The sequence below is a fragment of the Aulostomus chinensis genome, chromosome 16, assembly GCF_037954235.1.
Source record: "Aulostomus chinensis isolate RoL2024-O1b breed Wild chromosome 16, RoL_Achi_v1.0, whole genome shotgun sequence".
NCBI classification, from domain to species: Eukaryota; Metazoa; Chordata; class Actinopteri; order Syngnathiformes; family Aulostomidae; genus Aulostomus; species Aulostomus chinensis.
Genome location: NC_141335.1, coordinates 12,124,842 through 12,139,046, shown reverse-complemented (window position 1 = coordinate 12,139,046; position 14,205 = coordinate 12,124,842). Strand labels below are relative to the sequence as shown.

General features: G+C 42.6%; 1 protein-coding gene across 5 annotated transcripts in view; it reads left to right on the top strand.

The window, feature by feature from the left end:
- Nucleotides 1-14,205, top strand: part of marchf8 (membrane-associated ring finger (C3HC4) 8) — a 94,727-nt gene that overhangs the window by 76,753 nt on the left and 3,769 nt on the right. For 3 of the 5 annotated variants that reach the window (XM_086179783.1, XM_086179784.1, XM_086179786.1), the window contains 5 exons: nt 948-1,027; nt 1,333-2,274; nt 7,173-7,353; nt 9,762-9,897; nt 12,300-12,314. In XM_086179783.1, the coding sequence (XP_086035909.1) occupies nt 948-1,027; nt 1,333-2,274; nt 7,173-7,353; nt 9,762-9,897; nt 12,300-12,314 (1,354 nt within the window). The remainder of the gene's footprint in view (nt 1-947; nt 1,028-1,332; nt 2,275-7,172; nt 7,354-9,761; nt 9,898-12,299; nt 12,315-14,205) is intronic. The other 2 variants (XM_086179785.1, XM_086179787.1) reach the window with 2 other exon arrangements.

The window sequence follows — 14,205 nt, the reverse complement described above, 5'->3', positions numbered from 1 at the left end:
GCATAAACAACAGCAATAAGCATGTAAATATTGGCCATCGGACCAAAATATTTTTTAAATTACCAATATCTGCTGATACTGATGACGCGCTCATAGTATCATGCATCCATTAATGAAACTACCTCGAATAAACCCTTCGTCAGCAGATCTGCGACAACGGCTGTCAACAATGCCAATTCCAGCCAATACTGACAACCTGCCAGTAAATCTTAGCCTCCCTCCATACTGCTGCTTGTTGCAGGTCTATGTTATTTGCTCTGGCCAGTAACCTTGAAAAGTTACAAAAATACCTGACTTCTTACTCGTAATTAAATTCCTCTACTAACAGAGTGGTGCTGAGAACGAGGAGAATAAACTCGAAGCTGTAAGAAACCAGAATTTTTTTTATGGATAAAAGATTATATAAGACTCTCTGACCTTGTATGTGTATGACAAACGAAAAAACTTCAGTAAATGACGCTGAAGGTGTTTATTGGATAAGCCCCTGCAGGTACACCTTTGTAGTCGTCCTCCAGTTGTGCCTGTCAGGGCCTCAAACTTCAATTTGCTTGTCTTCATCCTGGTGAAGTCGGGCTGCCTGCTGCTCTGCCTGATCTGTGATGCGCTGAGACATATTTGCCTGACATTTTATTTTTTTTTAAATCAGATTAACTGCCAGTATTTTGTTTTTCATTTTTATTATTCTCAGCAACAGCGTGTAATGCACTTGCACTGTGGGTAAAGATCAGACTCATGTGCTGACAGCGGTTTGATCATTTGAACCACAACACAGGAAAATTGATTTTCCTCTGGCTGTTGAATAATACAGTTGATATTTTATGTTTCACTTAAATATCTCATGATTGCATTGTCTGGTCTAAATTTCTTTGTGTGTGTGTGTGTGTGTGTGTGTGTGTGTGTGTGTGTGTGTGTGTGTGTGTGTGTGTGTGTGTGTGTGTGTGTTTCAGGCGGGCAGTCCCACTTCAGTTAACGCTCCATGCAGCTTCTCCAGGACCTCTGTGTCTCCTTCCAGCCAAGACATATGCAGGTACAAACCATATCCATCTCTTTTTATGTTGACGGTCTTTTATGTGAGCATTGATCTGGGTATCGACTGGTGACCCGTGTCAGTGAGCGACACAGGGTTAGTCGTGGTTTCAGGTAACCCACTATAATCAGGGTAACAAAGCCCCTAATATTCCTTTTTCTTCAAATTTCATTTCTTTTCAAAGCATGACACCTTTTCCATTTCTCTTTTTTGTCCTTTTCCATTCCTTCTCCTGCTGTCCTCTTCCACTGACACACACTCCTCTACCATGACAAACACACACACACAAACGCTAACATTTGCAGTCAGGATCAGAACTGTCAGAAGCAGACGGCTGTGGTGCTTTGGAGCTCTAATGGTAAAGCCTCTCAAGGTTCTGGAGGTGTATCAGTGACCACTGTATGTACCCCGCCAGCATCCAAACACATCAAACAACGGGACTGGCTCTCTCTGCTCCGTCCCTCCTCCGTCAACATCCGCCCAAACTCGGGTTCACTCAGGTTTTCTGCGTCTCTGAATGATGTGGGCCAGCGTGTGGACAGTCTTTATCGCGGTCTACACTTTATTGATCGGACCTGCTCTGAAGGAGAGCTGGAGCTGAAGGCTGGAGCTCCTCAGCCGCCTGCCTCGGATCGTCAGAGGGCACAGAACGGCAAGCTGGCTGGAGCATCTGCAGATCAAAACCCAAATCCTGCATTCTTAACACACACCCACCCCCACCTGGTCCCCTCGTTCACCAACAACTACAAATACATGCTTGGCATTCCTCACATTGATAAACTCCCATCTGATTCTGCTGTTGCTGCCCCTCCTCCTCCTCCTCCTCCTCCTCCTCCTTCTAATGTCCAACCATATCATTCCCCAAGCTCCAACTTCCTCCGCCTGTTCTTTCCTTTCTCACGCTCCTCTACCTCGACCAGCCTGCAGTGCTCCGAGTTAGGCAGCTACGCCTCTCGCCTGCACATCACAAAGTCTTCTAGTGCTCTCCTGGAAGGCAACGAGTCGGGACTTGGCCCCGAGGAGCTCCTGGGAGATGATGACGTGTTTGAGGAGGACCACTCAGGTCCAGCTCCAGAGAGGACGTGCCAGCTGGCAACTTCACAGACGAGCACTGTGGGGCGGGACAATGCTCGTCAAGCCCCCCTGTGCTACATGGATGAAGACAGTGACCTGGACTGCTTTCCGTCCCCTTTGTCAGAGAAAACTGGGCCACTGTCACCCTATTCGTTATCTGGTGATTGTTGCAGGTGGGTGACTGTCTGGATGGTGTAATCCACACCCATCCCCCCTGTGACATGGTAGAGCCCAGGTCACCCCTGTGCCGTGATGCCCCCCAGAGTCCTGTGGAGTAGTGGAGAGCTTTTCATACTGTGGTGTAACTCTATCCTGCAAATATTATAAAACGCAGCACTATTTGTCCTCAAAACACCTGCTCAGGGTGAAGATTCTAATCTCTGGATCCTCTCACACACATACACACACACAAACACACACACAAGCATTAAATTTAGCCTACACACACAGCAACACCATGTTCCCCCGTCCTCAGCTGTCCTTATTTCGCCTCCCATGTGTCTGCTGTGTGTCTGGAGCATAAACTTGCTTATGTGTGTGTGTGAGCGGTTGTTTTTTTTTTAAACTTTTTTCTTTTTCCTTTCATATACTACATCGATTAGACATTAAAGTGTCTTACATTGGCTGTGAAAATCTCTGCAAGTTTTTTTTTTTAAAGCTTTGAAGTAGAGGGTTGCATAAAGGGAGTGGGTGTCAATGTTAAGGAAAAGACAGGTGAGCAGAGGTGAAGGTAAAAATTTAATAGAAGTGAAGAGTCGAGTGTGTGTCTGAGAAATAGTGGAAAAGAAGCAGACGGGGTCAGCTGACGGCATTGAACTGACGGATTCTCTCTGATTGGGTCAACAGGGCTGTCATCAGTCTTTTTCATGTGCACAATTGGATTGGCAGAGGTAGGGAATGTTAGGAGGGGCAGATTGTGAGTAATGTTGGATCAGAGTGGGGGTCATGGCTGCATGGCCCCCACAGATGAGGCCTGCTAACGCTAGAAGTCATCACGAAGGGAATTCGGGGCGACAGTATCTGTCTGTAAAAGCTCTACCTGGCGGGGGGGGTGTAAAAGTCTAACACAAAAGGGAACGTGAATTATTTATGTGTGTCTTTGTTCCCTCTTAGCCATGGTCTGAGCGTGCCCTCCGTTTCAGATTAGACGACTTTAACGTCAGCTGTGGACTGATAGAGAAACCCGAGAGCTTAGAATTGGCAAGGTGATGACCAGCGATCCGAAGGCTGATTATTGGCTTCAACTATCCTTCACACACACACACACACACACACACACACACACACACACACACACACACACATACACACATCGTGACTGTGCTCCATCAGGTGGCTTAAGGAATGAGCTCAGAGCAGAAGCCGCTAATATGTTTAGTTTCTTGAAAAAAAAAGAAGACATCCCTGGAAAGGTCGCCTGTTAAGAGATACTACCTTGGAATACATCCTGAAATGTTGTCAATTTTTTTTTTTAAGTAATTTTGTTCAAGTTCAGTAGCTCTTATCCAAATGCTTTTTTTGCATGGGTTGTAAATGCCATTAATGTACCTTTTTTCAGTACAACACAGTATTTGCTCACATTTTTTATGACCGTCATGCAGTTGTTTTAAAAAATACCACTTCCATTCTACTCCTCCCCCTGATACTTCCATTAAATCCATAGTACTTCGCATCAGAAAAATAGTAAAGTAATTGAATGGTATTTATAGAGCACTTTTCTACCTTTTATGGCACTTAAAGCTCTTTGCAATGATGCCTCATTCACCCTTTTTCTCACACACACACACACACACAAACACACACACACACACACTCGGTAGTTGTGTTTCCATCGATGGATGTAACAATAGCAGGTACTAGCTACTTAAGAACTTGTACACTTTTGCTAAACGAAGGTCATTCCTCAAAAGCTCTTTCTCCATTTTTTGCAGTTACAGCCACAGCCTAGCCATTGCCTTTACTGTCATTTTCAGAACATGCACGATTGTTGATGGTGGAGTCGGCCATCTGCAATAAGGGGCTCAGTATCTTGCTGAAGGATAGGGTCTCTGGAGGAAGTGTGGATCAAATCAGCAACCCTTCCATTGCCAGATGGCCACCAGAGCCATGCTGATCAGAACAGGCCAAAAACAATCTTAGGTTTCCCTTATGTGAATACGAACTAGCTAGAGTATACTGTATGTACTTAGTTAACCTTCCTCCAGAAGATGAGACATTCTAAGCAAATGTCATATTCTCTTTTAAAGCAGAGCAAGGAATAACCTCTAAAGACGTGTTGAGATATGAAGCAAAAAAGAGAGATGGTCTCCAGTGGAGCTGATGCTAATTGAGTCATGTTTTTCTCTGATCTGCTCGTCTTTGGCAGACTGTCGAGCTTAAACTGTTCAGTCTGAGGATGGAAAAGAGAACAAAATTATGCTTCAGAGACCTAATGCGTCTCCCCAATAAACTGTTCAGCAAAAAATGCACAACATCAGATTGATGGTGAAAAATTCATTTGAAAACAAACAACTTTCAGGTCGAGGGTAGGAGAAGGAATAGCTGGAGGAGATGGAGGGGGGCTCTGCAGAGCGACACATTGAGAACGAAGAGAACGCCACGGGAGGATCGAAGTAGGAAACAGACAAGTGAGAGCAGGAAGGAAGTCTCCGAGCTTGTTTCCTCTCAGAGTGTGGTGTTTGTGATTTCCTGACTCTCTTTTGCTTCTCACATTTTAATGTTGACACATTTCAACGTCGCCTCTGCCGTTTTAGAATTAGTAGTAGACAGGGCGTGTGTTCCACTGCTAAGGCATTGCAAATTAAATTTTAACTTCCTTTTAATGTCCCAACCGTGCTTGAATGTGTCACTGCTGCTGACACACAGTTAATTTAGCTGCAAACACACAGGAAGGTTTGGGGTAATTTCCTTAATCTGTTCAATGTATGCAGTGTGACAGTTCAGAATCCGGTGTGCTACATCGGTGAGATTGTCTGTCTCTTTATATTTCGAGCAGGTGAAGCTCCGTGAAATTAAACATAAATCTAAAAAAAAATAATGTCTCCGCTTCCCCTCCCGATGTTTACGGATCAATCCCACAAGGGTTGTATGTGTGGAGGTGGAGGGATTTCTCTGTGGTTATCCCCTCCTACGGTTAAGTGGGAAAAAAAACAAATCTACATCCACATTAGAATAAAATCTGTCCGTTTTATGATCTAGAACCCCAGGCTGATTTAAATTTTTGTATGAGAATGGTGCATTACATTATGTGTGGGAAGAGACTTTCGCAATCCAAACAAACAACAACAAAGCAGCCCAGCCTTGACCTTAGCAAAAACTTCTTTGAATTGTTTTTGTCTGGCTTTTAATCCCTCAATCCTCTTCCCTCCCTCCTTTTTTTTTCAGTGGAAATCTATCTACCTATTTTTGTCCGCCTTCCATCACTATGTGTTGTAATCTTGTAAACACGTTGGCCAGCTAAGATAAATCTGGTGATCTTTATCCTCACGTTCTGACATGTGTGGCAACATGTGTGTCTTCACGTGTTCTTATCCTGTCCTGAACTGGGATTACTCATGCATTTGTTTGTAGAAATAAGTGGATTTGAAGAAAAGGTTGAAATGGCCCTTTTTATTAGTGTCATTTGTATCCATGGAGCTGTGGTTCTGCACGTTTTCATCCCTCTGCGGTTGCTCTGTTGAACCAGCCTGCCATCATTCTGACCTTTTATCAAAGTTGTGTTGTTGTGGAACAAGCAGCTTGGGGCTTATTTCTCATTCTCTGAGGACTCTGCAGCAAGGTCACTGTCATGACATTGAGGCCTGACATGATAATGACTTTAGCTTCTGTCTTACAGCAAGTGGCGAAGATGTGTCATTACCCGGACTTTCAGCGAATACGTTTTTCTAATACTCTCATTTCTTTTTGTCCTTTTTCTTCTGACTTGCTGGTGGTGGAAGTGCGTACATCTCTCTATCAATCTATTCTGGGTTCCTGTTCACTGACTGAGACAGACACAGACGAATACACCCCCTCTTTAGCGTGGCTGACGAATAGCTTCTGTCCTCCAACCTGCTAGACAGTACGTGTCCCATATGTGATCGTGAGGAGGAGAGAGAGAGATGGTTTTCCGTAGACACCGAAGCGAATGTTTCAGTGTTTGCACAGAAAACCTCCAAGAATACTTAGCATGCATGTGCAAATGAGCTGAACACATCACAAACACCTTTGAGAGGGAAGAAAATAACATGCAGGTATCTGTACTTCCTGTATGGATCAGCTGGTTGTCACAGAACATCTCCACTCACTCATCTTTACTCCTTTTCCACTTGCCAAACAACTTTGTAACATACCGATTTTTTTCTCTTTTTTTTTTTTGCTAATTTGCTCCTCACTTTCAGCGCAATGCTACATCCATCATTTTTCAGTTGTCTTTGAGCAAAAAGTGTAATTTTGTAACAACTGAAACCTTGTCACCGCACTCCAAGCTGCTTTCCACCTAACAATTTGTTGACCCTGTTTTCCGGTGTGTTTGTGACATTGAACGTTAACACGCCAGAAAAAGAGAGCAGAAAGGCTCCTGGTCTTCTATCGAAGTGAGAGGGCTTAGTCAGCTTCTTTTTTTTTAAACTGGTTTACCTCGATTAAAAAGTGTGCGGGGGCATGTGTCGAGGAAGAAAAGGGTAGAGACTCTTTCTGCTACAACTGCACTTTATCAAAGATTAGAGTTGTTTTGCTGCAGGGATACAGCTCACTTTCTGAGAATTTCATTTTGATTTGCAAGTAAAATGATTCAAATGAGTGTTTTTACTAACATGGTTGTCTTCTGCTTTCAGGGTCCTGATATGCTTTTATGATTTGTTATTTTAAATGAGACTCAAAATGTGGAGGAAACTAAACACTTTATATCTTGATTGATGATTTAAACTTCTTGAAAATGCAACAAGTCATCTCAAGATCTGTCGGCTTTGCGCGCTTCTCCAGCATTTCCCATTTTTGATCTTTCCTCCCGCTGGTCTTCCTCCTCTCGCAGCTATCCTGCTTCTCGCTGAATGTTGACGGTATTTGTTTATTTATTTATTTGCCTCTGCAGGATTTGCCACTGTGAAGGGGATGACGAGAGTCCTCTGATCACACCATGCCACTGCACAGGGAGCCTACGTTTTGTCCACCAGGCCTGTCTGCAGCAGTGGATCAAGAGCTCCGACACTCGTTGCTGCGAGCTCTGCAAGTATGAGTTCATCATGGAGACCAAACTCAAGCCGCTGCGCAAGGTAAGGCAGTTAATGTGTTTATGTCATGACAATTAACACTAATGTTAATTTGAACATTCTCACTTAATAAATCCAGGCTGCAGCCAGATCCGTGACATCCCTTCTTTTGTTATGAAACTCCAAATGCCAAAAGCTGTCTCCCATCTGTCTTGCAGATAACAGCAGCATGACACTGAGTCTCGAAGCTATTTTCATAAGTATAACTTGTCGTGCATTTTAATAGTTTAGAGGCACCATTCTTCCATTAAGGGCTCTTATCAATCGCCCCGGCCTGAAGATAGCAGGGCACTCTAATTAAAATTCCTCCATCCTTCATTAGCTGCAAAAAAAAGGCCTTAAACAAATGTTTCTGCAGTAATTGGTTCTGAATTCCTACTGGTGAGCTCTCAAGTTTTGAGTGTGTGATTGTGCACAGAAATTCAACATGATAGGGGGGGATCTTGCTATGAAGCTTTATCAGAGGATGCCTCTGTTCATCACAATAACAGACACTCAAACTCTCATTTCTGTCATCACTGAGAGCATTTGTCCGTGGAGCTTAATGACGATGGCGCTTTATTTAGTGTTTTCTGTGAATTCCTGATCTCCTGATTATTTACTGTGTGTCAGTGACAGAGTAGGAGCTGCCGGAGTGTTAGCTGAGCTGGCTGGCTGGCGGGCGGAAGGTTACCTGGCCTCTGCGTCCTGGCCGCTGTTTGCTACTTCTCTATCACACTCGCTTTGCCAAGAAGCTTAATGTAGCATTGGATCTTGATCACAGTCGCTGAATGCTCCCCATGAAATATTAAACTCACACTCGGTGCGCCTCCAGAAAATGCCCAAGAGAGCCAACGCTTATCTGCTTTAATTGTTGGCTTGCTTAAAAGTATGATTTTACTGTCAACAGTGCCAAGGTTGAAGAGTGGCTGGTGAAACGCCACTCCAGTAGTGACATATGCTGATTCTGATGTCACTGTCAGTTCGGTAGGCTGCTGTTCCCCCAGCTGTTCTACCAGCTGCTGGTCCAGGGACACACCGCTTTTGTATTTGTGTCACTTGCCAGTTTTTGTTGGCGTGTTGCTGCATTTTGAGCATCATGTGACACGTGATAACACGATACCACCCCTCACCGGCTGTGGGCCACCTGACGATGCTATTTCACAAATAGATCAGTGTTGATGGATTGGGACTGTGTAAAACTTGGCGTTAGCATGGAATCGAAGGCTAACAACAAACGACTGAGCACTGGACAAGTTTAAACCTGGAAGCTTTGTTTACCAATGGATGTTAGAATGTCAAATATAATGCACCACTGGAGAGGTGGTGGTGTCATGGACTCCGCTGTCTCTGCAGAACGATAGTGCAAATAAGTGTGAAATTGGTTCTATCGTCTGAGGAAAAACAAAGAAAAAGAGCTGTGGTATTCCCCTTTTTTTGCTGAAAAGCTAGAAAACATGAAAGAAATGGCCTGTGGGGTTATATCAGTTTTTGTCACAAAACGAATTCTTTTACCTGAAAAATTACAACAAATAGTTTTGGTTTAATGGAGGAGTCTGTTGATATGAAATAACTGGACGTTTTATGATCTTTTATAATTTTACAAAATTCAAACAAAATTTAATTTGTACTTTTAATTTACAATTGTTGAATACAGCAACCTTAAGCAGTAAAAGGTGTCATCGAAAGTGCAGACACCGCAGCCAAGACTACTTGTGCAGTTTAAAAGTAAAATAATGGAAACTGGGTGGTTTGGCTTTCAGGCTCAAACCCTCATGCTGCACTCACTTCAGATAGCACAGTCCCGTTATACTGGAAGAAAAAAAAAAGTAAACTACCCACATGTTGACATGAAAACACGGACCGATATCTGCGTCACATTGATGGATTGGGATCGTTTGCTATTCAGGTGATGTATTGATTCAAAACCTGAATTGTGTTTCACTTGTTTAATACTGAACACTTGCTATTGTACTTGCTTTGTACTCAGATGCCTGATTTACCTCGCAGGCTTTAGTCAGCGACATGGCTGCTTTGATCTTTAAGCCGTTCTTGATCTGTCCATTAAAGTATTTTAAAATGCTCCGTTCAAACTAGCTAATGAGCAGGAAACTCTAGAAGCAGGCAACATGGAAGGAACCTAAACAAAGTTCAACAGCACATTCAAGTTTCCCTCGTGTGCCAATAGCAGCAATGCAGCACTAAGAAACGCCATGTGGCCTGAAAGAGAGAACACTTCCTGTAATATGTCAGTGAGAAAAAGAATATGGAGGAGAAACATGAATGGCAAGAGTAATAAGAAGCACAAGCAGCAGCACTCCACGACATATCAATTGATAAAGACTGGTGAACAATCAGCCATGCCTCCATCTCCGTGAACCCCTCCTGACCTCTGTGATGTCGTCTGTGTGTCCTCTCTGTCTCTGCTGCAGTGGGAGAAGCTACAGATGACAGCGAGCGAGAGAAGGAAGATCATGTGTTCAGTCACCTTCCACGTCATCGCCATCACCTGCGTGGTGTGGTCACTCTACGTCCTTATCGACAGGACAGCAGATGAAATCAAACACGGTCAGCAATGACTCTGACACACACTCACACAGACACATGCATACAAACACACACACGCTAATGTGATGTTTTTGTCTCTGTTATATCATCACTCATTCATACTCTCCACTGTCTTCATGGACATTATCTAATGGCAGAACTGGTGTGAGTACTGAGAGTGATGGGTTCCTGGAAAACGTGTGGGTGTATAATTTGCTGGACCACATCCTGGCAGTAGCTCAGCAGGCATCAGGGGCCTCGGGCAGACCTGATATGAACACGCGTCTTGGTTGATCTCATCACAAGCTGACAGAACCGCATCCCTGCATGACTTCTTGTGATCTCACTTTCATGCAATGGATGCAAATAATCTCACATAAATCAACCAGAGTGTGGGTGGGGCTTAATTTTTGCCCTCCCAAAGAAAATGCACATTATGTTGTGGAAAATTCAAATTATGTAAAAAGGGACCTACTTATTGAAGGGAGATATTATAACGAAAGTGATTTTATAGTGTTGTTGTTTTTTTCATTCTATTTTACTTCGCTTGCGCAACATTTGAGTTAATCTTTAAAAGTGTAACTCTGCTTCCTTATCAAATTATGTTAAAAAAAATTCTTTTCTTTTTTAATTTTTCACCTCTGGTGAAATTTGGCCTCATTATTTTTATGCAATCCTGCTAAAAAAAAAAACTAAAAAAAAACAGGCAAACACGACCAAAGATGTCTAATAATATCATTGTGAAATGATATTATTAGACAGTCCTCATGTGGTCTAGACCTCCTCTGAGCATGGTCTAAGGGATCAAGTCTAAATCAGACCTACATCACTCCTATTAATTCCAAGTGAGAACAGGATTTTTGTCACAGTAAGAACAAATGTTTGACAAAATTTACAGTTTTCTTTTAACTTGACTTCCAGAACAAATTAGTTCACTTTGATTTCAGAGGGGGTGACTCACAGCGAGGTAATAGCTGCAAAGTGAAGTGATTTTAACTGCACTTCTTCAGTTATGTGGCAAATTGAAGGTAAATGAACTTCATTTATACAGACCTGGAGACGCAGGAGCTTTAGTGTCCTTCACCCAGTCTGTCTCTTTCTCTCTTGCTTTCTCACACACACACACACACACACGCACACACGCACGCACACACTGATTGTGGACTCGACCATGCAAAGTGCCAACCAGCTCATCAGGAACAACTCAAATGTCTCTGGAGGAATTAAACCAGTAACCTTCTAATTACTATACAGCCGCAACAAGAGCACCTTTTTGAAAAGGCCTCAGAGACAGAGAAGTGAATCATGTCTGCGTGGTTTAACAACACGTAAAGATAATTATGGTGTTGCATCATCCACGAGAACGATCAGACCAAGTTAGTTTGGTGGACAAGACCTGTTCTTAACCGCTTAAAGCTGATGAAACATTTACAATCTTTGAATTTTTGGAAGAAATGTTAAATCTGTGGCCGCTTATTCCTGGCAGCTACGTAACTTTTTCTCTGGTTGTAATGTGAATTATCTTAGTGATCGGTCAAATATTTAAAAGAACATGTCAACCTTTTGAGAAACAAGCTCACCATCCGTCCTTCCACCAGCCAGACGAGACAATAGACACCATTGTCTCCTCTGTACTGAAATTCCCATCCACTACCACTCATTGGGCTCCCTAATGCAGCACTGAGGGGAGACGGGGAATCATGCACTTTGTCTGGCTCTGGAGAGGATGGATGATAAGAGTGTTTTCAAAAAGAGTTGGCATGTTCCTTTAAATAATATTTTTTGGACCACTTATTTGAAACAGTGTGTGCCTAAATAGACTGTAGATACAACACAATCCAGCGAGTGATTAATTTTAAAATCCCCTTGTAGGCACTACACTCGATACTGATGAGCCACTCCAGTGTCCCCTAGAACCAGGGTTGTTCTGCACATCCATCGGACCAAGTTGGTCAGTAGCACTAGGCTCAGGAAAAATGGACCCTCTTGTTGTTTTAGCGCTGTGGAGGAGGGCAATTTGAATATGAGCTGTTGCACCATCGGCTGGCACTCACTGTGCTGCCACTCACTCCTCTCACGCATATCTGGTGCTTCTGAGACACTGTCCAGATGGAAGAGCAAGCTGTGCCTGTTTAGTCCAACCTGATGATTCAGACTTGTTGGAGTCCCAGAGGACTGTCAGGTTCAATCACCATAGCGACGCCAAATATTTCCTCCTGTTTGTCCTCCGCCAAGTGGAGTCTGGGTATTTTTTGTTTGTTTGTTTGTTTTTTAACCGCAGTTTACTTCTAATCAAATGTATTTCATTTTCATTGAAGCAGATGAAATGTTGATGAGTTATCTGACATCACATTCACTTTGTGTTCTCTGTCAATCTGTGTTTATTGTAATACATGATACTTACACTCTCTTTATTCATGCAGCCGGAAGAATCCCAGGTAAACTTTTCACCTTTGAACTTTTGACTTGGAAATTGTTCTCCCCGCCAGCCTATCTGTCAGCTGTATCCAGTTCTTTTCCAACTGCACTCTCTATCCCTTTCCTTCCCTTTTCTGCCTTGATTTCAGGGGGGAAATACTTCCTCGCTTCTTAAAAGATTCACATCATGAGCAAAGACAGTTGAGGAACGTTGGGTCTCGTTCATGACATGTTCTTGCACACAACTTTGCTTTCGTAGACTTTTTTTTTTTTTAATCTCAATTCAGGGCTGAAAAGTTCAAGAATAAAAAAAAAAAATTGTGTATAAGAACATTTCATGGAGGACCAATATTTTCTGTTGTGATGGTGGATTTCGATTAAATCAATCCTCACTCGCAGATTCTCCCAAAACAAACCACGTCTTAATCTCCTCTTGTCAAATTAGTAGTAAATTTCGTCAAATGGCTTTTATGCTTTGGTGTTTTGTATATTAACAATCGTCTTGTCTTGTTTGAAGCTAAACTCATTCATCATGCTAGACACGTTCGTATTTCATACTTTCGACACACAAGAGAGTACACACATCTCCCACGGAGACTAGATGTATACAGAATATGAGCATCATCAAAAGCCAATTCTAAGATATTTTCCCTTCCTTTAGAAATATGCCTTTTGGATCCAGAAAACAATCCTGCAGTTTAGTAAAAAGTTCGAAAACGCTCAGATTTTTCAGAAATATTAACCATTATATTGGCCGTAGATCAAGAATACACTCACGATTATTTCTGGAATCTGAAACGGTCATTTTTTTAACATGGACCAAAAGGAATTTGTCCACGACAAGTCTAGAAAATAGCTTTATCCTGCCAATGATCTACAACGATCTTCAATATCCAGGATCTGAAATCAAATCAAGATTTCCTCCGAATTTAATCAGTCATTCCGTGTTGTTTTACCGAATTTTACACCAAATTTCATCCTAGTTCCCACCGGTGATCACATGACCTCCTTGGTGGAGATGATGCCTACATTTATTTATTTCATCATCCACAGTTGCACTCAAATACCGACTTTCCCTGTGTTTGTTTCTTCATAAAACGGACGAGCCGACATGAAAAGACTGAAAATATTTCTGATCTGCGGCACATCAAAGATGTACTTTTCATTTGAAGATCCCTTTCAGTTTGTCGAAACCCTTTGTATAGTTGTTCGTGTATATATACTGTGTTTCTAGATGATGCTTTTCCCTCAGCCCACAATTTTAGCTTTCCACCTTCCATCAAAGCAGTACTTCACCCAAACGTGTATTTCAAGTACTCACAGATGGGTGTCTCATGAGAATGTTTTCCCTCCTGCCTTCAAGCTAATGGTGACTGATGGCTAACAACAGCAAAACCGTTGGGAAATAAAAAAGTCACTTTACAAACGCTCAAGCGCATCATCTGGCGTAATCCACATCTCCTTTATCCGGACATATGTTCAGTGATCTACAAACACTGAGCCAAAAACAAAAACCTCTCGTTCTGCGCGCCACACAAGTTGGTTCAACTGAATGAACCAGCTGGTCGAGCTGGCTGCCAGTGTGAATGAGCACTGGATGGGAAATGTTATAATCGCTTTGTTCTGAGCCATTTTGTTGTTGTCAGCTGTCAGTCTTCTGAAGCTTCAAGCTAAATATACGTGGCTGGCTCTTTTTGCATTCAGGAGTCACAAAGAAGCGAAGCAGGAGTGAAAAACGCCTATTTGTGAAATGCGAAATAAACTTTCTGGGTGAATTATCACTTTCAGTTTCTATTCATATCAATTGAAAATAGATAGTCGACTGATTAGAGAAGCATCACCACCTGCACACAGTGATGGTTTCAAGCTTGAGAACAGCGATGAATGTGTTACAACTTGTTTGGCTAACAT